Source organism: Penicillium canariense, assembly GCF_028826845.1.
Source record: "Penicillium canariense strain IBT 26290 chromosome Unknown utg000001l_segment0_segment0, whole genome shotgun sequence".
Lineage (NCBI taxonomy): Eukaryota > Fungi > Ascomycota > Eurotiomycetes > Eurotiales > Aspergillaceae > Penicillium > Penicillium canariense.
The window spans coordinates 6,018,748-6,046,313 of NW_026622728.1; the positions used below are offsets into that span (position 1 = coordinate 6,018,748).

The 27,566-nt window shown below is 57.1% G+C and overlaps 8 protein-coding genes across 8 annotated transcripts; 6 read left to right on the forward strand and 2 right to left on the reverse strand.

Annotated features, from left to right (window-relative positions):
* Positions 1-3,756: 3,756 nt before the first annotated feature.
* On the forward strand, positions 3,757-5,710 carry N7482_002046 (putative PB1 domain protein; the record flags this gene model as incomplete). The annotated part of the gene is given in 6 exon segments (XM_056684171.1): positions 3,757-3,771; positions 3,839-3,988; positions 4,059-4,394; positions 4,459-4,893; positions 4,913-5,608; positions 5,681-5,710. The coding sequence occupies 6 exon segments, from the start codon at positions 3,757-3,759 to the stop codon at positions 5,708-5,710; spliced, it is 1,662 nt and encodes a 553-aa protein (XP_056547777.1).
* A 407-nt stretch (positions 5,711-6,117) lies between these two features.
* On the forward strand, positions 6,118-7,512 carry N7482_002047 (uncharacterized protein; the record flags this gene model as incomplete). Its single annotated transcript, XM_056684172.1, has 2 exons — positions 6,118-6,246; positions 6,334-7,512. 2 exons carry the CDS (start codon positions 6,118-6,120, stop codon positions 7,510-7,512), a joined length of 1,308 nt encoding a protein of 435 aa, XP_056547778.1.
* Positions 7,513-8,123: 611 nt separating this feature from the next.
* On the reverse strand, positions 8,124-9,749 carry N7482_002048 (aspartate aminotransferase; the record flags this gene model as incomplete). The annotated part of the gene is made up of 4 exons (XM_056684173.1): positions 8,124-8,219; positions 8,311-9,159; positions 9,292-9,423; positions 9,567-9,749. The coding sequence occupies 4 exons, from the start codon at positions 9,747-9,749 to the stop codon at positions 8,124-8,126; spliced, it is 1,260 nt and encodes a 419-aa protein (XP_056547779.1).
* Positions 9,750-11,901: 2,152 nt separating this feature from the next.
* Positions 11,902-13,748, reverse strand: N7482_002049 (RING-H2 finger protein; the record flags this gene model as incomplete). The annotated part of the gene is made up of 4 exons (XM_056684174.1): positions 11,902-12,319; positions 12,405-12,948; positions 13,035-13,434; positions 13,539-13,748. The coding sequence occupies 4 exons, from the start codon at positions 13,746-13,748 to the stop codon at positions 11,902-11,904; spliced, it is 1,572 nt and encodes a 523-aa protein (XP_056547780.1).
* A 2,555-nt stretch (positions 13,749-16,303) lies between these two features.
* On the forward strand, positions 16,304-18,390 carry N7482_002050 (uncharacterized protein; the record flags this gene model as incomplete). Its single annotated transcript, XM_056684175.1, has 3 exons — positions 16,304-16,377; positions 16,496-16,817; positions 16,891-18,390. The coding sequence occupies 3 exons, from the start codon at positions 16,304-16,306 to the stop codon at positions 18,388-18,390; spliced, it is 1,896 nt and encodes a 631-aa protein (XP_056547781.1).
* An 856-nt stretch (positions 18,391-19,246) lies between these two features.
* Positions 19,247-20,494, forward strand: N7482_002051 (phytanoyl-CoA dioxygenase family protein; the record flags this gene model as incomplete). Its single annotated transcript, XM_056684176.1, has 1 exon — positions 19,247-20,494. One exon carries the CDS (start codon positions 19,247-19,249, stop codon positions 20,492-20,494), a length of 1,248 nt encoding a protein of 415 aa, XP_056547782.1.
* Positions 20,495-21,888: 1,394 nt separating this feature from the next.
* On the forward strand, positions 21,889-24,828 carry N7482_002052 (serine/threonine protein kinase; the record flags this gene model as incomplete). Its single annotated transcript, XM_056684177.1, has 2 exons — positions 21,889-22,482; positions 22,540-24,828. 2 exons carry the CDS (start codon positions 21,889-21,891, stop codon positions 24,826-24,828), a joined length of 2,883 nt encoding a protein of 960 aa, XP_056547783.1.
* Positions 24,829-25,748: 920 nt separating this feature from the next.
* On the forward strand, positions 25,749-26,821 carry N7482_002053 (uncharacterized protein; the record flags this gene model as incomplete). Its single annotated transcript, XM_056684178.1, has 2 exons — positions 25,749-26,245; positions 26,338-26,821. 2 exons carry the CDS (start codon positions 25,749-25,751, stop codon positions 26,819-26,821), a joined length of 981 nt encoding a protein of 326 aa, XP_056547784.1.
* Between the last annotated feature and the right edge of the window lie 745 nt (positions 26,822-27,566).

The following is a 27,566-nucleotide window of genomic DNA, read 5'->3' on the forward strand; positions in this document are numbered from 1 at the left end:
GCAGCCCAGATAACCCAGGTAATCAATGCACCTAGGGCGGTCCAGATGATCAGAACAGTTTAGATGCACAAGCCCACATGTGCTAGCGAATCCCTACGGTAAGGTAATGGGCCATTGTAAGCCTTCCTCGTGTTGAAAAGGGCTCATGCCCTTCTTCGAACGGTGGTTATATTCTTGTTCCCGCCGAAACTTCTACAGCCCCGCAGGCCGGTCACAATATGGCCGTAGACCCCGTCATTGCGGAATGCATTGTATGCCTTGAAACCCATTTCCCGAGATAATTGGGTGGAGGGAGCGTGGGAAACTGTACCACGCTAACTGTCTACTGCGCCAAGGACATCTAATTCTAAGGCATCCATGAAAAGTATGGTATGGTCTTTGTAACTGTAAAGAATATCTGTTGGGTATGAAGGCGGTACACTTGATTGAGCTTGACATCTCTACCATAGCCTCTTATAGCTATCATCGCTTCTGCCCCCAAAAAAAGAAGAACTTTGCGATTAGATAGCGGTTGGGCGAGAAGCACAGCGGAACATGCTTCTGCTGAGATGCCAATAGGAGGCTCTTCCTGGGTGCCCGTTGGATCGAAGCCAAAGAATATTTGCTGCATGAACGCATGCCCTGTTTGGCAGAGCAAGCAATGAAGGTGAGCTTGGGATTCCACTAAACAGCAAAGCTGTCTGGAGGTCGATGAAAAGTGAACACTCAAAACGTTTCTCTTGAGTATTTGAGCTACCTCCTCTCTTGGAACTGAGCGTATTTCGAATTTTATGGGGCACCTCTCTATCGACAGATCCACTCGGGATGTAGGGCAGGCTTTTGGCTGCTTAGTTGCTCAAAAAAATTGAATAGTGCGGTCAGGTACGTACTGACAGCTCCTGTACGGGGTGTGTTTGATCTGAAATTCCAAGGCCTCAGATCGACAAATGACTCTGTATCCTAAGGGTGTCGAGGCAAAGAGCAGAGAACTGATGAACAACCAGGCATGCTATTTGCCGTCGTGTGAAGATGACTTTTTGATAGACCATTCTGTATAGGCAAAATTTGTGGCGGAATTCCACCAGGAAAGAGCCTTGGCATTTCCAGGCTTATTCCACAGTGACAGAGCGGGTTTTGGCAAAGAGCCGGCCCAAATGTATTACATCTTTGAAATTTGTGGTCATAACTGCTGAAGTGAATGATAGTCCTTATTTGACAGAGTGCTCCTCAACGAAACAGCAGTTGTCTCCAATGAATAAACGAGCCAGGCTATATTCACGATTGGAGCCGGTTCCCTTTTTTAAAATCGCTGCAAGATGGTCCCAAAACGGCACGTCGGCGTCGCCAGCGCCAAGAAGGTCAATATATGCGGACATCGAATAGAAGTGAAAGAGGGTAGAATGAAGCGATTTGCTGTGACGTGCTGGTCATCTGGGTAGTCCTTTTACAGTATGGAAAGTCGTCTCTATCAAACGCAAATGAATCACTCGGGCCCACAACTCGTATTCGCTACCACAGAAGCATGATCCATGATGAAGGCTGGTGAATCCAACAAGCAGCTCCTCTTATGGTCTGTTCTTAGTGATAGCTAGGAATGTCTACAAAGCATTGACAAATTAGTTGGCCATTGGGGCTCCGTAGATCACGGGGGTATCGGTTCCTACCGATCTCGACGACCGTCGCAGATGGCTCCAACTTCACCATCCATTACCAAAAAGCCCAGATCCCCTCCCTCTCCGTCTCCATCCCGATAACCAAGGCCTCCAGGATGTCCTGCTCTTGCCTTTCCGGGCCTAGAGTACCCTATGCTCAACCCCCGTGGATATCTCGACTCTAAATAAAGCACTGCAAGCGCCGGGGCGGGGGTATCTCCCTTCTGCTCACCAATGAGCGCCAAAAGGAGCAGTGCGCAGGCTGGGCACGACCGCGATCCGATCTGATGCTCATGGTTGACTGACTCGTTGACTCCGTTGTTGGCTCCTAGGGCTCTATTCAACCTGCCCATATGGTCCCAATGCCCCGCACGACAGGCTGGCCGAGCAGGGGGCCTTTCCATGGGCCCACGCTGCGGCCCGTCCGTCGAACCAACCAACAACCTGGTCGTGCAAAACGTGGTTCCTTTGTGATGGGTCTGGTCACCTCTTTTCCTTCTCTTCTTGCCCAAAAATGAAGGTCCCCCGTCACCCGCTTGAACCCGGCCAATCTGTCATCAGCGGCCCATGCTGCATCTTGCGCGATGACAGGGGGCTGACAGGAGGTTGGCATCGGGGGTGAAATGGGGAGGGAGAGTACCTATCAGCTAAGTTCTATAGGTACCATTCTCCGCCCGTTGGCTCTCTCGTGCGGAACTCTGAACGAAATCAACATTTCCCCCCTCAGTCCATTAGTCCACTCAATGCACGGCATTCACTTACGATGCACACGATCATCGGCCATGCAGGAGCCCCTTTTGAATTAACCGCCCACTCACAGTCGCGGTGGGCGCAAACAATCCCGGTGTCAAGGCCGTCCTGCATGCTTATTGCTCACCTGGCGTGCATATCTCCTGCAGGTGCAACGCGGGTTATTTTTGGGCCATCACGTCTGCTGCTCGGCGCTTCCCATTCCTCGGGCTGGCTAACCCTGCTGGCCACTCGTTCATAGCGGACTACGGTGTATCGCGATCGTGCGCTATAGTGTGTCCCCAGTCGTAGTGAATGCGGTTCCCTGCCCAACCCCTGCCCCGCCGTGCAAGCGCCTCTGTCGATGCAGTTGCAGGGGCAGGTGCTCCGGGGCTCGTCCTGCTTTCGTTGCTTCTTCTGGACTCTCGATCCTCGCCCCCCCCCCCCCCCCCTCTTGCCCGCTATTTATCTCTTTCTTCCACTTCCCTACCCTATCCCTACCCTACCCGCCACTCACCCCATCCACCGCCTCATGCGTATCCACTCCGTTGGGTCGATACCAACATACCCCGCGACTACACCGGAGCGTGCGCACCGTGATCGGAAGTTAGCCCACGGCACGCCGCCTTTTGCTTTTTTTTTTCCATATCTCTCGCTGGATTTCGCAGACCTGGGATCTGTGGCCCGCCGGCTTTTAGGACATTCCAACCATCGGGATCGTGTGGTTCTATAAATACATCTGCGAGGGATCTGCTATTGGACTTGTGCTTCTATTTCCCGACTCGGCCCATCGACTTCCCCGCCAGAAGCACCCGCCGCCACAGCACGACTCAAACCCTCGACCTCCCGACCTCCCGACCTACCCATCAACCTATGAACATAAGCACCACTACTAGTTCCAAGAAATTCCTCCGATAGCTCACGCCATCGCGTATCCCGGCTGCCTCGCAGGTTTCTCTCTCCCGCACCACACCAGCCTAATCAGGAGCTGGGCCCGCCATCCCTTACCCCCGCAGCTCGTTCGTGCCTCCAACGAACCGAACCTTGCCCTGCCTCATTTCCATACCCTATCTTGGCATTTCCGATAGCCTGTCTACTCAGGACCACTCATCACATTGGCGGGATCCAGGGCATTAGGGGCCGAAGTGCTATAATAAGTATAAGTGTTGCTCCCTGGATGCGCGCAATCCCCGCGGAAGCGTGACGTGCTCTTTCCCGCCCACGGCACATCAGCGGTGTACGGAAATCCCATTCTGGCTTTCCCACGCTTTTTGGTTTTGTGTGCCCTCTGGATGAGCAGGGTGGGCAGTTGCGCTGTCTTGTATTTCCCCTTTTGATCAACTCATTCGGCACAGGAGAGACGTGATCCTTCCAGTGGCCGCTATAGGTGGGCGTGATGTCGCTTAAGCAGGTGAGTTTGGAGAGAAAGAAAGAGCAGATCAGATCGGATTCTTTCTATAGAGGCTGACGAAAGACAGGAAATAGAGACGTGGGTGCAAGCCCTAGATGCCTATGACAACCAAGAGTTTGAGGAGTCACTGCGCCATTTCGAGCAGATCGCGGACACGTCCAAGATCCTATTTAACTGTGGAGTGATATATGCAACGCTCGGTGAGCATGATAAAGCAGTATGCTATTGCCCTACTTCAGTTGCGTATGGCCCCGTCAATGGCCGCTCATTTTTGATTTTTCATGCAGGTCGAGTGCTATCAACGGGCCGTCGGGTTAGACCGATACCTCGCCATCGCTTACTTCCAGCAGGGTGTATCGAATTTCCTGCTAGGCGACTTTGAAGAGGCATTAGCCAACTTCAACGATACGCTGTTGTACCTGCGAGGGAATACGTCGATCGACTATGAGCAGCTTGGCCTCAAGTTCCGACTCTTTTCGTGCGAGGTCTTGTTCAACCGTGGGTTATGTTATGTCTACCTTCAGCAGATGACTCCCGGCATGCAGGATCTTTCGTATGCCGCAAAGGAGAAAGTAACGTCAGACCACGATGTGATTGACGATGCAATTCGTGAAAATGCAGATGTATGTGACCCCGAGCTTATGCATCTTGCACGCCCCGTGTGGGCACCTCGCTCATTGAAAGCAGGGATACACGGTATTCTCCATCCCCGTGGGCGTTCTATACCGTCCCAATGCGGCCAAAGTCAAAAACCTCAAAACGAAAGATTACCTCGGCAAGGCCCGGCTGGTTGCTGCATCGGACCGATCTCAAGGTGCAGACCACCAATGGCGGCCTATGGTCGTCGATAAAGGCGCGCTTGAGGACCGCGAAGGCGTCTCCTGGGCAGCCACCAACCTTGTCCATAAGGGCTTGAGCAGTCGCACCCGTCAACAATCAGAACCACCTCTCAGTCGCAATGTCTTCCCACCAACACCGCCACCAGATGACAGGTTGATCAGCAACGGCTCCGTGGCAGGCTCGTCACACAACCGCTCCTCGTCCCTCCGCATGGGCCGACCGCCACGCCTGGAACTGGAACGAACAGGAGCAGGTCTCGACCGCAGGCCTGGAGGACCGGAGGTCCCCCCCAGCTGACAAGCCACGCATTGGCACGACGCGCACCGCATCCGAGCCTCGTGGCCCGGCTCCCCGGCACCAGAATATGCGCGGCTTCGGAGATCCCACCCGCGGCGCCTCATCTCAAGGTGGTGGTCACCGCAGGAACCTTAGCGACACCAACACCAACCCCAACTTTCTCCCGGACCAGCCTGAATACGCCCAGCCAGACTCGTACAATTCCTACGCCAGCCCGGCCAATGGCTCCAGTGCTGGCTGGGGTCGCGCCCGCCACCAACCGCCCGCCTTCATCGACGAAGAAGACGAGTACGGCAGCGACGTGTGCGACGGCGAGCCGATCAAAGACGCTGCCTTCGAGCTACTCAGCGCGCCCGGTGGGCCCGGCTCGTCACCTGCGCAGAGCCTCCAGCAGCGACGCACCCGCTCACCAGCGCGGTTCTCACGGCGGGCAAACTCGCGGCGGCCGGAGGTGCGGCGGTTCCGGACGAAGGTGCATGCGCCGGATGATATTCGGTATATTATGATTGGGCCGACGGTGGAGTTTGGGGAGTTTGAGGCGAAGATCCGGGAAAAGTTTGGGTTTCAGTGCCCGCTGAAGATGAAGGTGCGGGATGATGGGGATATGATTACTATGGTGGATCAGGAGGATTTGGACTTGTTGTTGGCTAGTGCGAGGGAGGTGGCGAGGAGAGAGGGAAGCGAGATGGGGAAGATGGAGGTAAGTTACATCTGAGCTGTCTTTGAGTCCGCTACTTTTGAGAGTGATTGTGCTAATTGGTTTGATTTGCAGGTTTGGGTGGAGGAACAGTCGATGTTCTGATCTGATCTGATCTGATCTGATCTGATCTGATTTGATATGATTTGATTTGATTTGGTCGGGTGCGAGTTGAGGGTCAAGCTTTTGTAAAGGTGTCTGGCATATTGGGGGCATTTGTAGCATTCTGGTTTTGTTTATACCCTTTGGATTGGCATGCAAAGACGCAAGATATGAAACGACAGTAGATATAAGAAGAAGAAACATACCACATGATTGGCAATCAACAACGCGGTAAATAGTCTGTTTAGAAGATCGGGATCTGGAGTAGTATAGTCCCCATGGCCCCATGGCCGGGTGCCCGGCCAATCGTGGTGACGTGGAGTGTTGACGGGCCCACCCGACCGCGGAGATCCCAGCTGGACACCTTGGACATCTTCACCTCGCACCCCACGCCTCTCCAATCCACCACAATGACCGACCTCACCCCAACGCTAAACAGCCTCCTCTCCGCGCAACATGCGCGCTCAATTCCAGCCCCAGAAACCCGGGCCCCGTCTACCGACCCTGCAGACGAGTTCCTCAAGGAGGCCCATCGCATCGTGAGTCCACCACCTCCGCCCCCCAACCACGCGAGAAAGCAACCCAAATCACCAAATCACCCGGGCTAAACCTGACCACACCCCCAGAACACCCACATAACCTCCCTCCTCACGTACCTCCACTCCATCCGCCACGCCTACCTCTCCACAACCGCGCCGTCCCGCCGCAACCCCAGCACCACGCGCGCCACCACAGATAAACACTTTCCCTCCACCACGCACTCCCAACACCTCACCGACCCTGAGCGTGACGCAATCGACTCCTCAACAGCCCTCCTCCTCCGCGACCTCGCAACCTCCCTCACAAACCTGTCATCAGCCGAGACCCTCCGCCAAGAAACATCCGCCTCCCTCCTCCGCAAGAAATACGGGCACAGCGCCGCGGGCGCGCTTCTCTGGCGCTGGGCCGGCGGCGGCAGTGCCCTGGACCAACAAGCTGAGGAAGCCAAGTCAGCGGAGCAGGTTGAGGCGGAGGAGCGGGCGAAGACGACGGCGGGGGTGCGCGAGGGCGTGCTGTGGTTTCTGCGGCGTGGGCTGGAAGGCGTGGCTAGTGTGCAGCGGGGGATGGTGGAGAAGAGGATCGAGCGGGTGAGGGAACGGGAGAAGAGTGTCTTGTATAAGAGTGCCAGTGCCAGTGCCAGTGCCAGTGCCGGGAAGGGCACGGGGAAGAGCAGTGGTGAAGCGTCTGGGGGAGGACCGGGGCCGGCCGCAGGCTCGATGTCGTCGTCGGCTTCGTCGCTGCCGACGCGCGATGCAACGCTGAGCGAGGCGGACGCCGCACAGATCGAGGCGCAGTTGTCGCCGGAGCAGCTGCAGCTGTTCGCGGAGGAGAATGACTCGATGCTGCGGCATTACGAGGATACGTTGGGGAAAGTACAGTGCGTCTTACCCTCTTCCATTTTCCCTCTTCCCTATTCCCCTCTTCCCTTTTTGACGGGGGGATTCCGATTTGTTCTGGTCTTGTCTTGTCTTGTCTTGTCTTGCCTTGTCTTTGTCGGGAAGCGGCTGCCTAACACATTGCTCAGAAACGCCGAAAAGTCCCTCCTGGAAATCTCCGCCCTCCAGGAAACCCTCGTCTCGCACCTAGCCACGCAAGAAGAGTACATTTTTCAGCTTGTCAGTGACGTGGATACGACGCAGAGCAATGTCGGGCGCGGCAACAAAGAGCTCAAGCGCGCGACGGAGCGGCGAAGTACGGCGCAGGCGGTGTTTTGGGGGACGGTCGGCCTCTGTACGTGGCTTGTGGTGTGGGATTTGGTTTTTTAAGATGGTATCATGGTCGTGGTCGTGGTCATTGTCGGGTCGTTGTCCCCCACGAAAGGCGTTTGAGAATCTATATCATCATGTCCATAGATCTACTGTTGCTGCTAGCGATGATTGGCGTTGGTGCTGGAAAGAAAAAGCATCCCCCTTCTACGGACTTGTCGCATCTACTATACCCCATACGTTCTGCTTTCTTCAACTGTATTTCATCAACAGGAAGGTAGGCCCGTAGAGGGCCGCACTCGAGAAGCGCGCTGTGTCGCGGACCTCGACAATCATCAAAACCAGACCGCACGGTCAATCGATGTTGTATGGGTCTTCCGAGTATAGACCAGGGATACATCTCTATTGCCAAAACGTCAAGTCCCAAGTCTTCTGGTATTCCAGCTGTAGATCTACTACATGTGATAGTGATGCATAGGAAGAAAGGGGGGTACAGCAACAATCCAGCGAACCAAAACGATGCGAGAAAATCTTCGTCACAAGCAGTGGCCAAGTCTAAAGCCGGGAAATTGGATGGGGGGGGGGGGGGGGGGGGGGGGGGGTAAATAAGTAAACGTCAATCAAAAGGGAGATGAAAGGGCCGGCCCGGATTATATTCGCGTTGGCGGTGCTTACGAGGTCTCGCGGACCACGCTGTCGATCGCCTCGACGAAGTAGTCCAGGTTATGTGTATTTAACCCGGCCATGGAGATACGGCCGTTCTTGGTCTAGTCGCAAGTGAGGGGTGTTAGAAGGTTGGGTTCCATAGGAGTAAGAGCAAGGGCAAGGGCAGCATAGCAGCTGCCCAGGAATACGTACCATGTAGACGTGCCACTTATCCCGCAGAATCTTCACCTGGGTCTCGCTCAGCCCAGTAAAGCTGAACATGCCAATCTGGGTCGTAATGTGATCCCATGTGCCCGGCGTGCCACGCTTTTCCAACCGCTCACGCACACCGCGGCGCATCTCCTGGATGCGCCCGCTCATCGTCCGCAGATCCTCCTCCCACTCCGCGAAGAGCACGGGGTCATTCAGCACCCGGCTGGCAATGCGGGCGCCATACGCCGGCGGGTTGGAGATCTCTGAGCGCTGCAGGATGGCCAGCTGGCTGGCGATATGCTGGCTGGCGGTCGACGCGTCGGCGCCAGGCGCCGAGACGAAGTGGAACGCGCCCGTGCGCTCACCGTACAGACCGAAGTTCTTCGCGAACGACTGCGCGACGCACAGCTCGAACCCCTGCTCGACGAAGTAGCGGATGGCCCACGCATCGCGGGTGAGATCGCCGGACGCGAAGCCCTGGTAGGCGGTGTCGAAGAAGGGGAACTGGTGGCGCTCTCGCATCAACTCGGCGATCTGCTTCCACTGCTCCTGCGAGGGGTCGACGCCGGTGGGGTTGTGCGCGCACGCGTGCAGGAGGACGATCGAGCCGAGCGGCGCTGCCCGCAGCGCGCCTAGCATGCCGTCGAAGTCCAGACCCTTGGTCTTGGTGGAGAAGTAGGGGTAATTGGCGAGCGTGAGGCCGACATTGGTGAAGATCTGGTGGTGATTGGCCCAGGTTGGGTTGGAGAGGTAGATGGTCGGCGTGGGCTGCGCGGGGTGGAACTTGGAGAGGAACAGGCCGCCCAGGTGGACGGCGCCGGTCCCCGAGATGGTCTGCAGGGAGCAGATCTGTAGTGCGCGGGAAACGCGTTCATGTTAGCGATAGGGTATGTTCCTGTTGTCGGGTAGTGTAGGACGGATGGATGCAAGGGGTGGTGGGGGTAGGCGTGGGGGGGGCCGATGGGGCTCGGGTCGACATACCCGTTTCTCGCTGATCGCGGGGCTGTCAGCGCCGACGATGAGCTTCTGCGCGGCCGAGGTGAAATCGGCCAACCCGCCGATGGAGAGATATTCGTGGTTGAGACTGGGGTCGTTGTGGATAGCGTCATCGGCCTGGGATGGGAGATTGAGTCAGTCCCATGTCACGGTATGCGTCAGAATGTGGGCTGCGGAGCGCAGTTCAGGTCGCATGGCCGATCAAAAACGGTTCTATTCCCAGCGGCGAGATCGATGAGGTGCGGGAGATGGAGATTTACCTTCTTTACGACGGGTAGAATCCAGGGCTTCGCGTTGTTGTCGCGGTACGCACCGATGCCCAGATCGACCTTCTTATCAGAGGGGTCTTCGCGATAGGCCTTCATGAGGCCAAAGAGAGGGTCTTCGGGGGCCGCGGCGACCGTGGCCGGGGTGAAGACGGATGGATTGCCGTTGGAACCCATGATGTGTGAGGAGAGAGGAGGAGAGACGGTCGCGCGCAGTGGCAGAGAGGGAGGAGGAGGAAGAGGAAGAGGAAGAGGAAGAGGAGGAGGAGGAGGAGGAGGAGGAGGAAGAAGTGGGTATGGCAGAGATTCGATGTTGGCGGGTCGTCATGCTCGAAACGTCTAAAACCACGCCCAAGTAATAATCCGTAATAATCCTGCAATCGAAACTGCGCCAATCCCTGACACCGAAATTACTCGTTTAGTTTCCCCGGAATCTGGCGACCGAGAAAAAACTTTGCTCCTTGCGTTCACCGGATGAGGAATGATGAGGGGGAGGTGGAGTAGCACGCGGTTAATCAGGGGATGGTCAGCGAAACTACGGTATTGTTCTAAGGATCGAAAGAGCTCGCATTAAATAGCATTAGATAGCCCCCCTGAAGCTATCGTCCCTCGGGCACAAACGCAAGCCGAGGAAGTGCTTTATCGCCTGATGTGGAGTTCACATGCGCTGTTTTCCTCAAGACGGCTTAGCTCTTCTCTGTGTGCATGTGCCCGTGGTGTGTTCGATATACTTCGCACACAATGGGAGAGACAAACGATGCCTGTGAATATGCCACAAGTCAGGATTTCACATCCCAAAAATACCCTGACCCAAATGACTCAAATGACCCAAATTACCCGGCCCTCAGATGGAAAACAGCTCTGGCCTCCGACAGGCTGCCGTCGCCGGCAATGTGTCATCCCACCGAGCGGGAAAAAGGCGCAGTGGAGCCCCCTTCTGGAAGGTCCGTCATGGCCCACAGCGCCCTGCAGGTAGGCCATAGTGGGAGCGTTACGATCGGTACGCTGGGAGACTTGGGGGGGGGGGCACTTCCTCGTAGAATCCTTCGGTCCTACCTTCTGCTCCCTATCGCAGTTAGTTCACTACTCGGAACATTCTAGCCGTCTACCGTTCTCGTCCGTCAACCCCTCGTGAGGAGAGATCAGAGGCCTGTCCTGGTTGGTCACTAGTCTGTCCGTCGTATGACATCGTTGCCTCTTTCCCCCCACTCCCCACGCCGACCAGGAAAGTTGGGGCTGCCCCAAAAACGTGAGAAAAGAGGGAAGGAAAGCGGTGACGATCTCGGGACTCCGCAGGATCACTCGGGGGTCCGGCCCCCAGTGGAGTCCAGGAGGAGCCTCTTAACAGGCGCGAACGGCCGGAGAATTATCAAAGCCGGACTTGGTCCGACTCCCGCCGTTTCCCACGGGACTTTTCGCGATGTCAAGGTCCTGGGTTTCCGGCATTCAATAGGGGCATAGTTGGTATGGTATTCACGACAGAGTACTACCAGAGCGCAGTCAGTGATCCATCTAGTATCCGCGATCCCGGCGAGACATGAATCCATGCCCCGTCAGACTGACCTGTGAGTCCGAGGGCCTGGATCTCCACACCAACGCCGCCCCACCTCCATTGCTGCTCCCCCCGGACTGCCAAATCCGGGCAATCGGGCAGTTCATTCCGCCGGGGAAACGGGCCCTCTGAATCAGTCATGGTGAGGAGAACCGCAGGGAATTGCGCCCGATAGAAGAGCAGTGCCGAGGAGTGGATGGGGAATGTTTCAGATGTGATCGATCAATACCTAGCAGATCCCGGGATTTCGGCACCGGAAATCCCGGTCCAACCTCTCAGCATGGGAACTCAACGATCCCACGCGAGACCTGATCGGTATGACTACAGCGCAGATGGATATGAACACGATCGTAGATCGTCCCGACCGACTCGTGAGAATCTCCCATCGTCTGGTATGTGTATATATCTTCATTTGAACAGCAATATGGGATCTACATAAAACCCTATATCTCAATATACATATCCTATATGCAAAACAACGCAGAGAAAATCCACAGAGGCAAACGAAGCAAAAGAAAAGCAGATCTTTTCTTCTTTTCCCACCCCCACCCCTATAGTCTCGTTAGAACGCCGGTTGTGCGCTTCCCAAAATGTGCAAGGCAAGCCAAATCAAAATCAAGTCCAGGGAGATCAAGTCAGAGACTGACTCGGTGCAATCTGATCCCAAACGCCAGTGAAAGTCACAAGTCACAAGAATAGGCCATCAAATCAGAAACACGTAGAACATCAGATCGTAAAGTGCATGGCAGAGAAGCCGCGAAGCGTGAAGGAGTGTCGTTAATCATGGGAGTCCGCGGCCGACGGGCCAGCGGTATGGGCGGGCGCGGGCAGCGTAGGCGTTGCCGCCCCGCTTTCGACCGGGCTGCTGTCGCCGTGCGCGTGCGTACGGATTCGGAACCGGTCGCGCAGCCGGCCGGTGAGGCGGCTGCGGTTGGGTCGAGCCGCCGCATCGCCGTCGGCGGGTTCGCCTTGGTTGGTCTCGCGGACATGGCGGAGGGCGGCGAGGCGTTCTTCCACGGTGGCATTGCGCATGCGCCGGGCGTTGAGGGGGCCGTGCAGGTAGTTGGTGAGGCGGTGGTGGGAATGGCGGTTGTTTTGGGATCCCTCGGCTGGGTTCTCTTCGTGGTGCTGGTCGGCATGCTCACCATCGTGCTCGGCATTTACCTCCGTCTTCGGCGGGTTGAGATCGATGCGGCTAGGGGTGAAGGGTTAGTCGGGTGGTTCGGGGGCGAGACATCTCCTGGATTTCGCGACACAAGGGCTCGGACGAGGGATCTTACCAGAGGGGACATGTGCCGGACACGTTCACCAGCCACGGATCAATACACTCGGGGTGGAACTGATGGTTGCAGGGGAGGACGCGCAGGTCTTGGCCCTTGATAAAATCATCGGTACAGATAGGGCATGAGAAGTTGCCGCCGTCTGGCGCAGCATCCGTATTCGACTGGGTCGCAGCGGTCATAGTGGGCGGGTCGGCGACCGGTGGTTCGGGGGTTGGCAGTTCGGATTCGTGCGGAGTCGTCTGCCCAACGTCGGGAATGCTCTCCGAGCGGGGAGGAGAATGCTCCCGGGCGGGATCAGCCGCGTTGGCCATCTCGACATCCCGCTTGGCGGCAGCGACGTTGTTGTCGCCGAACTTGACGACGGGGATGGTGTCCAGCATGGCTTGGGCGATACCTCTTGCTCGACTTTGCCGTGGCCGGCCCGCGGCTCGGCGAGGACCATACCGCTCGGGATGACGGTGGGCGCGGACGGCGCCGGTGATGATGATGCTCAGGAAGAGGGCGGTGATGATCCCTGTGATGCTGTACAGGATAATCATCGCTGCCAAAGAAAAATAATAACGTCATCAATACGAGTCATGCTTTGGGCAGTAAGCGATTACGAGAAAAGACCAAATGGGCACTGACCAGTATTAGGGCTCCCACCAGGGCCGCCAGGGCTGGTGTCCACACCGGTGGCCGTTGGGTACGACATTGGGACAATGGAAACCGTGCGGTTGGGAGCCGTCGTCAAGGTCTGGTTCAGGGCGGCGACAGCACGAGAACCCGTCAAGGTGAAGATGTAGCGATATGCCTCGGCCTGATCATTCGTGGACAAGTTGCAATGAGTCGCCGATGCACTATAGAGAATGATGGCCGCAGGGGGCTGTCCCGCAGTGATCACACTCTGGACGGTCTGGTCGACACCCAATTCTCCCGGGTAATTGACGGACGAGTCGTCACAGGGGATGCAGGCAATTTCCCTGTTATTTAAGTCTAGTGAGTTGGTGGCAGTCACCTCGGTGACGGTGCCCGAGACGTTAAAGGCCTAGACAATCGGAATTTAGCATGCCTGCACGGGCAATGGGTCATCATCAGAAGAAGAGGAAGAGGGAGGAAAGGCCAGCAGAAGTAAAGGTGCGTGAGTCTTACTTGGACTTGGCTGGACGATAAGTTGACGAGATAGTGTGTCAACGGGGCGAGGGACTGGCCGCTGAGTGGACTGGAACCCTGTAAGCGGAAGCGGGCGGAGCTCGACCAAGCTAGATCTTGCGTGTCGTTGGAGGGCAGCACCGAGATATCCGCCAGTACGGGCACAGCGGCAATGAGACAGATGAAGAGAGGAGAGCACCACAGCCCCATGGCCGCGTATATTTCCCACGGGAGACGGCGGAAGTCCGGGGTGTGGGGATGGACTGGGAGCCTGAGGGCACTGCGACCGCCCTGAAGCCCACCGAGGCGGGGGAGAAGGGACTGTCGTGGGATTGGGGGGCGAGTGGGTGCCCCGAAGTGATGACGACTGGACCAAACACCGGGGAAGTCGCGGTCGGGTGCAGCAGAAAACAAATAGAGGTGGAGGAATTGTGGAAGAGAGAGTGGAGGGGAGTGGAGTTGCATAAGAAGGAAAACGGGAAAACAGGGAAAGCGAGAAGAGAGCTAAGGCCGATCGCAGTATGGATCCCCGTGGAGGAAGATCCGAGGAGCGATAATGGAGCGATAATGGAGCTCGATCTCGTATAGCGTTTCGAATGGCAGAGCACCTATGCTGGTCAGAAGGCGAAGCACTGAACTGCGGCTGGGCCCAACCATGGTCGGCTTATGGGAGGCTATGCGGGAGATGACCAGCTTGACCAGCTCGACCAGCTTGGAGAGACTACAATGGAGCTATTCTGGGGAGAGCAGGTGCATATGCCATTTAGGAACGTCGGTTCCATGGGCCCGGCCCCCCATTGAACCCTTACATCTGACTCGACCCTTATCCGTCCAGAGAGGCATGACGAATGCTAGAGAGTGACTTGATAGGTTCAGGCGAGAACCTGGACTGCCCCAGACAACACCTCTGGCTGGTCCTGACCAATATGTGCCAATAGTCGCCTGCAGGGTGTCGATCAGACGCTGTTGATATCACGGCACCCCATCCACTCCGATCGAGGGTCTGTGACCGGGATCCACTTCCCAGCGCGATTGACAGCCAGTGGTTTCGCCGGCGTTGGGTCTTCTCCGTACTCCGTCCACCCCAAAGGAGTAGGCGTACGGAGTACATGAGAGTGCACATAACAGGACCGAGGTGGTCGGCTGTCCCGGCCGATTTGGTGGTTCTGCGCCTCCTGCCTCGTCCCGGCCAGCCTCCAGCGATATGGGAGCCGACTTCTGTCGGTGAAGAGGAATCCGGTTGACTAAATGGGTGAGCGGTAGATGGTCCGGGCTCGAGCCGGGGGGTTCTGAGGATATAGATTCGGCCGCACCCTGCCATTCCGTCTCCTAGCCACCTTTATTTCCTGCAGGTTCTTATATTCTCTTCGTGCGCGGAGAAACCCCCGTGGAGCCTGATGGCCTGACAGCCTGACAGCCTGACAGCCTGACAGCCTGACGCACTCGGCCATCAGGCCAATAGGCCAATAGGCCACTAATCTGAGACACCAGACTCACCGAAGGTCGAGGAACTAAGGCGAATTGAGCGGAGACGAGATTAACGGCCATCCTCCAGCCGTTCAGCCTTTGAGCCGTTGAGCCTTGGAGCCTTGGAGCTTTGAGCCCTGGAGCCACAGAACCTGGAGCCACTGTTCAGTTTATAATCCGATCCTTCCCTTACCCGTGGGCCGTGGGCTCGCTCAGCTGCGGATCATCCCCGCACGCTAAAGCGCGAGAGCGAACGCACGGGATGGCGATCCATGCAGGTGGCTTGTTTGTGCGCGCTCCAACCCGACGAGAGTCCTGGGCGCAATGAGGGCTCCTGTCGTATACTCCAGCACCCTCGTCGTAGGTACCTTGCCGTACCGCGTACGACTGCGACCGAAGTACATACCGGATGGGAAGTCTGGAGTATTAAGGTAACCCGGTCGCTAGGTGACTCTGGAACTTCAGGTATGAGGGGCCTAGGCGACAAAAGAAAGGAAAGGCCTGAAGGGCGCATCCCGAACCGGGCGGCCGCCGAAACTCTAAGACGGCAACCCATTTGCCTACGCGAGTATAAGATGCATAGGGGAGAGACGAGGTTCGAGGACCGAGGATCTGGGGACTATATTCTGAACGGAGCAAGGTAGCTAATAGCTCATCCCTATAAAGCAGGGTCATGCTGGTTCCCTGCCAGGCCCGAGGGCCCAAGGGGAAAAAAGGCCCAGCCCGGGGCTTTCGGGCGGAGCCTTCTGATTTGTGGAGGCCCAAGTGGGGGAGGTCGAGGCTCTCATCGACCGGCGTCCAAGGCAAAGAAAGGAAAAAGAGGAAGAGAGCGTCTGGTCCAGTCACTTTTTCTGCTGTCCCCGTCCCATTAATAGTAGCTTCCTCGACTTTCGGTTGATCTGCCCCAGCGGCTGCACCCGCCGGTCCTTCACCTTTCACCTTTCCCCCTCTTCAAACCTGCGGACTGCAGAGGACGTGGTGGACTGGACTGCGGAGGACTCACATCCCCCTCGTTCCCTCGAAACCCCCGAACTGTCCCCCTTCGATCGGCACTCCACTCCCAAAGTCGATCCACTCCCGCTTTCACCCATGACAGCCTGAGAACTGCACCCGCACCGCACCCGCACCACCACACCACCGCACCGCACCGCACTACCACCCCATCGCACCATCGCACCATCGCACCATCGGCTCCCACCGACCACCAGACCGTTCCCCCTACCGCCCGATCCTGTCCCGTGTAGGAGGCCATTCTCGCGAACCGGGGGTGCCTGTTCGGGCGCGATAGGTGTGGCACCATGCCCTCCCAGTCGTCCACAGAGTCCTTCCCCAGGGAATGGGAACAGTGCTCTGACAGGAAGCCGATCTCCTCGTAGGTCCAACGGTCCCCCTCCATGCAAAACACGCCCTGCTCAGGCCCGCCCCAACACTTCCGACCGGGCGTCCTCGCGGATCCCCAGATGCTAACGTCCCTGCCCCGGGCCCAACAGGAACCCGATCCTTGCCAACCTCGATGTCGAACACAACGAACTCGCGCAGACCTGGAAAACCTTTGTTCGTCACATCCCGCTCGAAGATCGAGTCGAATGGGGGCCCCAGCCTCCGTCGGCCGGCGACGTCGTCGCCCTCGTGCGCAGCATGCAGTCTCTGTGGAAGTCCCCGCCCCGGCAACGGGTCTTCGGACCGGCCATCACCCTTTGCGATCGATTTCTGCCTACGGTGGAAACCCACGCCCTCTTGCTACCCGTGCTGCCCGATGCCGACCTCTTCCATGCACCCCTCTTCTACGGCGTGCTACAAACCGTGATCAAGGTGGGTGACTCTCGTCGGACGCAACCGGAGAAGAACACGGCCCTGCTAACCACCGTCAATGCCCTCCCTCCAGGCGTCATCAAACTACCCTCACGTGCTTGAAGCCCTGATGACAGCCCTGTTGAACATCCATAGCGCATTAGGGTTGCTGCCGGAATCTCTATCCTCCGTCCACGTGATGCCCGTCGCCCAGATATACGCCTTGTGCTTCTTCTTCCTGACCGAGTTCATGGACTGGTTCGTCCGGCGGTCCACCTGCGAACTCCTCAAGAGCCATAGCCAGAATGCCTACTCGGAATTCCATCACCTTGTCAGCTGCATCCAGCACGAGGCCCGGGTCCTCACTCGATCATCCGACGCCATGGACGTGGATCTGGACGAAAAATGCGACTTGGCCTACAGCCCGCGCGCCCTCTGGGAAGAGTCCCAGCTCAGCCAGGTCGGCCGCCAGGGAACGGATCGCCGGATCGCGGCGCAGAACACGATCACCCGCCGGCTGATCTGGGAGATCCAGCAGGACGCCGAGGATCGAGCTCGGATCCGGGAGCAGCGGGACCAGTTGCTGGCGGATATGCTGAGTGCAGTCAGTGAGCGGCTCCGTCCGACCAGTGAGCAGAGCAGCGGAATTGTCTGCATGACCACCGCCGCGCCCGATCTTGGTAGGAAGCCCCCGTCTGGCTCCGGGTGCGGAGCTCAGGGCGCTAATATGAATCGTCTAGTGGCTTCGGCGTTTGAATGGTCGCGAGTATCCAAGCGCCGTCTCGCGCGCCTGGAGCTTCAAAATGCATCTAAACATCTCCAAGCATTCTTTGACACTGACGACCAGATTGCCGACCTGGAACCCGATGTCCAAATACTAGCCGAAGGCAACGTGGTCACGTCTCTTCAAAAATGGGTCACCAATCCTCGATCCCAGGCCCTCGCCGTCGGTGGGTCCGAGTCCAACGTTTTCCCAAACCCCACGGCTTTGATCTCGGCGTGTTATGCCTCAGCTGCCCGTCGAGCCCGACTGCCCGTCATTGCCCACTTCTGTTCCCTTCCCAGTACGGAGGTCCCGGGCCTCACTTTACATCAACAGGGCCTCGTTGCCCTCACCTACAGCCTGATCCGCCAATTGGTTGATTGTCTTCCCACCGTGGTGGACAGCGACTCTCTGCTTGACCTGAGTGCCGAGCGATTCCGCCAGCTTGATGGCACCATGTCCAGCTGGAAGGCTGCCTTGGCCCTTGTCGACACCCTGCTGCATTTTGTCCCTCCATTGCTGGTCTGTGTCATCGACGGCATTGACACCATCCACGATGCGTCCACCGACGCCGCTCTTCGGGAGCTCATCCGCGTCGTCCTCACCCACACGCGTCACCAGCCACAGGCCGCCAATAGCGAGTGCCCTAGCCCAACCTTCCTCTTCAAGGTTCTCTTCACGGCGGCCGGGCGGCCCAGTGCGCTGGTAGAGACCATGTCCGAGAACCAGCTCATCCTGAGCGAGCCGGCCCTTTCGGACGAGCCCACGGCGTCGGACACTGTCCTCCCCCTCCGATCTGGGCGTAGTCATGATGAATGCATGAACATCTGATTCAGCCTGATTTATATTCCAGCCCATCTCACGAATTTCCTTTCTCATCTCATCCTCCCCGGTTTCGTCGAGGCCATCACAAAAGACCTCGGATTCACACATCGATCTGCTCTGCACGCCACTGGGGTTTCTTGGCTACGAGGTTTCTTATGACGCATGAGGCACGCACGGCGACCATTGAGCAGTTCTTTTTCTCGCTATTTGCAAAGTCTATTTGATCCGGAGATACCTTGGCTTTCTTATCTGGGTTTTGGCCATGTTTCAATTTTCTTTTTCTGTTTTATTTTCCTTCTATTTTCTGTCTTCCCTTGTCTCCCGTCTCATCATTGGCGCCTCCCTGTTGCTATCAACCGATCTTGTTTTACTGACTATTGGCATTGGCGTCTGGAACTTCCCCGGGAACATGGATTTGGGGATATCATGCTTACGTGACACTCGTGAGCTTGTGCATTCTACCCTTGTTTTCTTATTTCTATTTTTTTTTCAGTGACTTGTGGTAGACCTTGTATTTATACTGCTTGCTCGCTGTGATACCCATGTCTAGAAGTAATTGTCTGGTTTGATTCTATGAGTCCGTGTGTGTGTCAGTGTGTTAGTCTCTTATCAGTATCACGGAAATCGGATTCCGAGTGGCGTGGCATTCCAGTTCCTGGATGTGCTGGCCTAGTGAGGCCCAACCGGGGGTGGTGGAATGCCGGTGAAGACGCGGCTGCTGATGCGGGGAGGAGGGGGAGGGGGGGGGGGGGGGGAAATTTGGTGCCGGAGCCGCTGGAGATTGAATTCCGCTCTCCAAGTACTTAAAAACACTCCAGGCAAGCGTGCACTACACTCAAATGTTATCATTAAACCTGCCATTATGAACGGGCAGGCGCCAATTCCTGCACGGCTCTACCATGAATCTTCCATCCAGCTCGATGAGTTCCAACAAATCTGCTCGCGCTCCGTCGACGCATGGACATACCCGCTCGCATGCGCTGTCGGGCAGAATGTCCCCATCTACGACCTGGCCGCGCTGGATGCGACGCACGTAACAGCGGAGACTCTCTCGCACCTCCAAGATGAATGGCACCACATCTTACACAGCGGGCCCGGTGTTTTCGTCCTGCGCGGCATGTACGCCCCCGCGCAGTACGGGCCCACCCTCTCCGCCACAAACGACGCCTTTGACCGCATCATCGCCCGCGAGCGCGCCTCCAACCACTCCAAAGGCGACCACTTCGCCGCCAGCGGCAGCAATGACCGCATTTGGAACGCTTTTTCCAAGCATGGCCTCGAAGACCCATCCTCCTTCGCCGACTACTACGCCAACCCCTGGCTAGCCACCGTCTGCAGCGCCTGGCTAGGCCCCGGCTACCGCGTCACCGCACAGGTCAACGCCGTGCACCCCGGGGGCGCCGCCCAGGAGGCACACCGCGACTACCATCTCGGCTTCATGGAAGCCGATGCGTGCGCGGGTTTCCCCGCCGCCACGCAGCGCGCCTCGCAGTTCCTCACGCTGCAAGGCGCCGTCGCGCACACCGACATGCCCGTGTCCTCGGGGCCCACGCGCTTCTTGCCTTTCAGCCAGACCTACCCGCCGGGGTATATGGCCTGGCGACGACCCGAGTTCCGCGCCTTCTTCCAGGCGCACTACGTCGCGCTGCCGTTGGCGCTCGGCGACGGGGTCTTCTTCAACCCGGCATTGTTCCACGCGGCGGGCGCGAATGTAATGGACCGCGACGATGGCGGCTTCCGGCGTGTCGCCAATCTGCTGCAAGTTAGCAGTGCGTTTGGAAAGCCGATGGAGTGCATCGATGCTATTCCTCTTGTCGATTGTTGCTGGGATGCCCTCCTGGCCCGGTACCAGGCTGCCGGGAAGAAGGTCGCCGATCGAGATCTGGATCCACGCCACTGGTCCCGCCCGGCGCGCGAGATTAGGGCCTTGGTCCAAGCTCTTGCGGAGGGGTATCCGTTTCCGACAAATTTGGATCGTAGGCCGCCTGCGCCGGGGGGTATGGCGCCGGAGAGCGAGCAGGATGTGTTGCTGCGAGGGTTGGCGGGGGGATGGGGCAGGGCGGAGATGGTGGCCACGCTGGAGCGGATGCGGCAGGACTCCCGGGCGTGAAGGATGTTCTGTCTGTTTTTTCTTAGTTGTTCTAGGTCTTGCTCGCTTTAATTAGGTCTGCTTGGGTTCCCGGGTGGTTTCGAGCGGGAGTGGATTAGTCCAATAGGTGTGCTGCACAGTGCTTTGGATGGATTTGGTGAATGGACCTGTCATGACTGCGGTGTGGTACAGTGGTTTATTTCGATTCTGCTTTGCAAGGATTGTGTGTGTGCATTTGCCACCTACCCCTGTTTGGACCCCCGGAATCGGAGATCTGGCGACGCGATTGGCGCATCACTCGCGGCGCCCGGTGGAGACGGGCGGGACCTGCGTCCATGGGTGCCACCACCGGGGCTTACAACGGCGGGGGGGGGGGGAAATTTGTTGACGAGGAAAGGATCAGGAACGGGGGGCAATCATGGCCGGTATCAACAATGGCTGCCAAAGAAAGTGCGCCGTAGTCTCGCGAGGAAGGGCATATCATGTGACGATACACTGGATACGGTGGATGGGGATACCTCAGTGATGATAGGTCTGAATCTTAATTGGTTCTTGCTTTTTTCTCTCTACGGAGTACGGAGTAGTATTATCGCAATTGCTGATGAGAGAGTAAGTGTCGCCGAATGAGTTCATTGGAATGCGGCTGCCAGGGCAGTGGGTCGAATGCCCGTGGCTGTCTCACATTTTTCAGCGGGTTCCCCCCCCAACGCTGGTGAAACAGTGTGGCTTTGGGCTTTGGGCTTGGCTGGACTGGACTGGAAGCTCTGCTTTGACTTCTCTCTCCACACCTTCCTCCACGGCTAAAAAATCCCCGAAAACCTCAATCGTTTCTCCCTCGACTCTTTGCAGGGCAGGTCTAATTCTTCGTCTTTCAGTCTTTCCTTTGCCCACGCTCGCTTACCTCGACCGCCGATCTCGTTCTCCACCGCAACAGCCTACGACAGGTTACTCTCGCGCAAGAGTGGAGGATCGCCTACCAACCGGCCACAACCGCTGGGTCGGCAACTACAGCCTAGCGAGGCCCGTCACGACTGAGCAAGACGGTCTCGAATTCTCTGGATCTATTCGCGGGCCCGTGAGGGGAACTAGAAGATCCAGGACCCAAGCGCACCGAACCAGAGAGCTCTCTAGTTTCCGAAACACCCAGCCGCAAACCCACACGCCCTAGCGGCCTATGAGTTTTTTTCCCAGGGCCCTTCTCCACCAACCCTGCCGCCACCGAACCAACCAGCTTCGGCATATCAATCGCCCTATCAGCCAAGGAAAGTCCTCTGTGACGTACCCATAAAAGGCCTCCTGCCCTCGGCCTCCCCCGGCGCCCGTCTTTCCTGCGATGAAGGGCTCTTTTGGGGATCGCAGCAAAGCGATTGTCGACTCATCGGTTCCAACAGATTCCCGACCTGCCGCACGACGGGATGACAAACCCCAACGACGTGACGATTGATATTCCCCTCACCGAGACGGTGAGCCGGAGGAGCCAGAACGGCGCCCGGAAATGGGGGTCTCATGCTGGGTCGACTGCGCCGATCACTGGCGATGAGAGCGACGAGAAGAAGGGCCTGCATGGGCCCGGTCGTCGACGTCGACATGAGCACTCGGATATCAATGACTCGACCGGTAAGCCATCTGACGCGCCGGAGGACGGCTCGCTCAACCGCATGGGCCGCATCTACCAGGCCATCTACAACTTCTCCATTGTCACTCGTTACATGATTTATGTTATCCCTGTTGGCATCCTGATTGCTATTCCTATCATTGTGGGCGCGACCGTCGCTCAGACTGCGACGATTGGTGGCGTGCATATCTATTGGTTCTTTACTTGGGTCGAGGTTGTGTGGGTGGGTTTGTGGGCGTCCAAGATCTTTGCCAAGTTCATTCCCTATGTCTTCCAGTTTCTATGTGGCATTGTGAGCTCGGGAACGCGCAAGTATGCACTTATCTTGCGTGCACTGGAAACACCGATTACGGTGGTGCTGTGGTGTGTGATCTCGCTGGTCACGTTTCTGCCGGTATGTTCGAGCTGCAACCCTTCGGCGAGGAGCAATGAAGCTAATACTCTCTCGCAGGTTATGACCCTCAACCCTGGCATGCGGGACAAGAACGACACCGGAGTAAAGACGTGGGAAAAGAGCGTCAAGAATATCCTGTTCGCCCTGCTGGTCTGCAGTCTCATCCTCATCAGCGAAAAAACTTTCGTGCAGCTCATCTCCATCAGCTACCATCGCAAGCAATTCGACGCCAAAATCAAGCAGTCCAAGCACAATGTCTACCTGGTTGGTCTACTATTCGAAGCCTCCCGCAACATGTTCCCCGCCTACTGCCCCGAGTTCAAGGAAGAGGACGCCATCATCTTCGATTCGCTCCTGGCACAGGCCGCCGGCAAGAACAGCAAGCGGAGCTCGGTGATGCCCCTGCGCATGATGCAGCAGGTTGGTCGACAGGTTGGCCACAATGTCGGCCGTATTGGTGACAAGGTGACCGCCGCGTTCGGCAATGTCGCGTCGGAACTCACTGGTAAGCAGGTGTTCAACCCGCAAGCCACGCATACCATTGTCATAGAGGCACTGGAGCGCAAGCGATCTGCTGCGGCGCTGGCTCGCCGTATTTGGATGTCGTTTGTGGTCGAGGGCCGCGATTCGCTCTATTTGGACGACATTGTCGAGGTCTTGGGCCCCGATCACGAGGCCGAGGCGGAAGAGTGCTTCATGGCGCTGGACAAGGACGGCAACGGCGATATCAGCTTGGACGAGATGATCCTCACGATCAGCGAGTTCGGCCGCATGCGCAAGTCGCTGGGCCACAGTATGCACGATGTCGACCAGGCCATCCACGTCCTGGACAACCTGCTACTCACTGTCGCCAGCGTGGTTGCCATCCTGGTCTTCATTTCGTTCGTTACCACCGGCTTCGGCACGGTCATTGCTGCCGGTGCTACTTCCCTGCTCTCGCTGAGTTTCGTCTTCGCGACCACCGCCCAGGAAGTCCTGGGCTCATGCATCTTCCTGTTCGTCAAGCATCCCTTCGACATCGGTGACCGCGTGGACATCGGCGACAAGGCTTATGTTGTCGAGCGTATTTCCCTGCTGTTCAGTATCTTCCGCACAGTCGGTGACCACCGAATGACCCAGGTGCCCAACAACATCTTGAACAGTCTGTGGATCGACAACTTCACCCGCGCCAATGCCATGCACGAGCAGCTTTCCGTGCCGGTGAGCTTCGATACTAGCTTCGCGGAGATTCAGGCACTGCGTGAGGAAATGGAGCTCTTCGTTCGGGACAAGGATAACTGCCGTGATTTCCAGCCGGAGATCGATATCGAGGTTATTGGCGTGGGTGACATGGACAAGCTCGAGCTGCGTGTTGATATCCGCCACAAGTCTAACTGGTCTAACGAGACCGTCCGGGCCGCCCGTCGCTCGAAGTTTATGTGCGCTCTGGTGCTGGCTATGCGCAAGGTCCCGATCCGGGCTCCTGGTGCGGCAGCTCCTGAGGAAGAGTCCAAGGAGGACGGTGGTGATGACAGTGATGACAAGGGCGATGGTGCTGCCGCGGGTGCCGACGGCAAACCGGGCCTCGCTAATGGTCTGAACCCTGCTGCGGCTGCCGCCGCGGGCGGCATGATGGCCTATGATGCGCAGACTACCGGCTTCGACCAGGGACGGTCCTCCGGCACAGTCACCCACCGTGGCTCCACGAATGCCAGCCAGCGCGAAGCCGCTATCGCAGACCGTCTAAACGCCCGCTCGCCCGCCGTCCCCTCCGTCGACCCCGCCCGCGACGGCGGCGATAACCTCTACCGCACCACGGCCGACAATTCCAGCCACGGCCAAAGCAAGCAGCTGAGCGTGAATGATAGCACCGCCGCCGGCGTGACCCGCGGCCTGTCGACCGGCCACCGCAAGGCGGGCGTGCGCGCCTCCTACGCCTCCGAAGATGTGCCCATGCCACCGCCTCTCTCCCCCGCTGGAGCTGGCACGATCCCGTCCCACAACAACGTACCGATCCTGAACACCCCTGCGCCCCCAGGCTCCCGCGGCAGCACGCGCTACGAGCCGCCCACCCACGCACCCTCGCCCCAGGGAACCTACTCCCAAAACTACTACCATAACCAAGAGAGCAACTACGACTCGGTCCCGCTGAGCGGCATCACGCCCGACCGCGCCATGGCCTCGAGCCATTACGAGGTACCGGAACGGTACGACCCGTTCTCTCCGCCGTCAATCTACTCGCCCCAGCAGGCGCAGGCGCCGGCGCCGGCCCTGACGGGCGAGGACAGGCAGCATGAGTCGTTTATGTCGAGGACGATCCATAGTAGAAAGAATAAGGATTCGCCGTACGGCGAGCACGAGCCATGAAAGCGATTTTAACCTTTGCATTTCGTCTTTTTCTTTATTTTTTATTCTTTTTTTTTATTATCTCCGACTCGACTTATATTCCGACTCATTCTCATTTTCCGCGGGGGTGTTGATAGACGGGTGATTTCTCTATTTCAATGTTGGGCCGTCTCATCACTTCTGAAGCCACAAAAGTTTCCTTGCCCTTTGTGTTGTATGATATGCGCCTTCTTGGCTGGTGATAGATCTGAGTCATGTACGCTAAACTGAATTCCAATGGATGATGGGGCTGATTTCTCACTTGACCTTCCCTCTCTCACTCGATTAAATACCCTCTGACATTATTAGACGGGTCTATTACCTATTAGGTCCAAGCATTCCCTGATTCCGGCTCCTCCGAGGAAAGAGTCCGGCGTACCTTTAGTGCCTTGGCCTTCATCCCGTTGCAGTCGCCTAGCCATGGGCATGCGACCTTGAATTTCAATAGTTTCCGGAACCCATCCACTTCCACTGCGCTAGACAATAATCCAGGGTCTCGGCGACCTGGGCCCCAAACACTTAGCGAATCCATTCGCTCTCGCTGCGACCCTGCAAGACATGGGCTAACCGAACTGGGTGCTAGAGGCATCGGCCACTGGTTTTGGTCTGGTTTGGTCCCTGCCAAGCCGGTCTTGGCGGCAAGTTGGCTGTTTAGCGAGCGCAGCGGAGATTGCACTTTAAGCCTCAAATCCCTGGCCGGCCCAAGCTAACCAAACTAAACAGGCTAACCCAACGAACCAGGCTACACGCCTCCCACATGCGGCGAAAGCGCGATAGGGTAGGCTGTATATAAACATGCCGGGGTTCGTCCCCGTCTAAACAGGAAAAAATCTCCCCTCTGGCCACCTCCAGTGTTGTGATTCTTTATCCCAAGCAAATCCATAAACCCTATAACCACCGCCATGACCGCGCCTATCTCCGTCTCCGGTGGCTGGTGGACCTTCACCAACTACGCTCCCCTCACCACGACATTCACCCCAGCACCCAGCTGCACCGCGTCCGACAGGTTCAGAATCGGCTACATCAACCACGGCTATCCGTACCTCGAGTACGCTGTGCAGTGCACCAAGGACGTCGACTACACGGACTGCGTGCCCTCGGCCACCACAACGGCCACGAGCTGGCCAACCCCGCCGGGGCACCATGGCTGGGCTGGTATCGGCGGCTACTACTCGCCAGGCTTGTACTGCCCTTCCGGCTGGGAGACAATGGGCGTGGCTGCGCGCGATGCAAGCAGCAGCCTGACTTCGTCGGGTATCCTGAGCACGACGCCGGCTCCGAGCACGACAAGCTCGGATCCTATGGCTTACTATTACGCGACAGCGACGTGGGATGATCCCGCGACAATCCTGAAAGGCGTTCTCGAGCCGGAGCAGACGATGGCCGTTTGCTGTCCGAGGTAAGTGAACCACCAACCCTATCCCCCCTTCGAATGCGGGGCGAAAAGAAAATACAAAAGTATACGATCACTCATGCTAACTCTCCACCCAGCTCCTTCACCGCCGACCCCTACGGTGGCTGCTATTCCGTCGCCACGGACTTCAAGCCCACGGTCGGCTGCGAGGCGTACAGGGGCTACAACTACGAGTTCGGCGATACGACCGTCGCCTACTCGTACCACGGCATCACGAGCACGAGAGTCATGGAAGTTCCCACCATCACCGTGTACAAGTCCAGCACTATCACGCACACCTTCAACCGCTTCGAGATCGCGAGTGACCGCTACTCCGCCATCTCGTACGTCCCCATGATCACGCTGCTGCACCACCAGTCGGACGTGGCGTCTGCCAGCTTGGCGTCTGCGTCTGCGTCTGCGGCTGCAGCTGCGGCCAGTGCTAATGCGACGGCGTCGGCCGCAGCTACGTCTAATGCGGCGGTGAGGTTGGGCGGGCGTTCTGGGTATGATGGGGTGGGTGCTGTCGTGGGGGTTGCGGTGGCGGCGATGGCGCTGGGGGCTGCTATAGTTCTCCAGTAGGGATGATGTCTTGATGTAGATCTGTCTATGCTGTTCGGGTCTTATTCAATACATGGCAAAATGTATACAACTAATTTATGTGTATGGGGCGCTTTTGGCCTTTCTTGAATATCACTATCCTTTTTCCCATATCTATATAGTTACCTAGCTGTGCACGGACCACGAACAGCTCTCCGTCTGATGGGCCAGTGATAAGGTAGTGAGGACTCGTATCTCCTCTGGAGCTGGACCGCATTAGGGGTATAATACGAACGAGAAGTCTGATCCGAGATCAAAACCGCTACATAAATAGACTAGAGATTGTAAATAGTAATAACCCACATTCAGCCGTAGTTCTAGGTAAACACCATCCGAAGAATTACCGTTAAAAGATTCAATCTAATAAATTAGAAATCCCTATTTGAAAGAACATATATTCCAGACTACTGGATTCCCGGCCTTAGGATCGATTTCTTCTGATACCTGGGCACTTCCTCCCACCTACGTGATGGTACTATTTAGCGTTTTATTCATTCTAGGGTTGAATTTCACTCTCTGATATACTGTACAAGAACAAAACATGCCCAATCTTGCAATTTGCGTAACGATGCAATACTTCTAGAGATAGCTTACCCAAGTGTTACCGCGCGCGTAGGTGACGGCTTTCGGTATCATTGTATCATCCAATGGTTGTTCATTGAGTTAGTTCTCTTATATGCTGTGGTGGACTGGATACCAGATGGGTATTCTGAGAGAGTCAAGTATC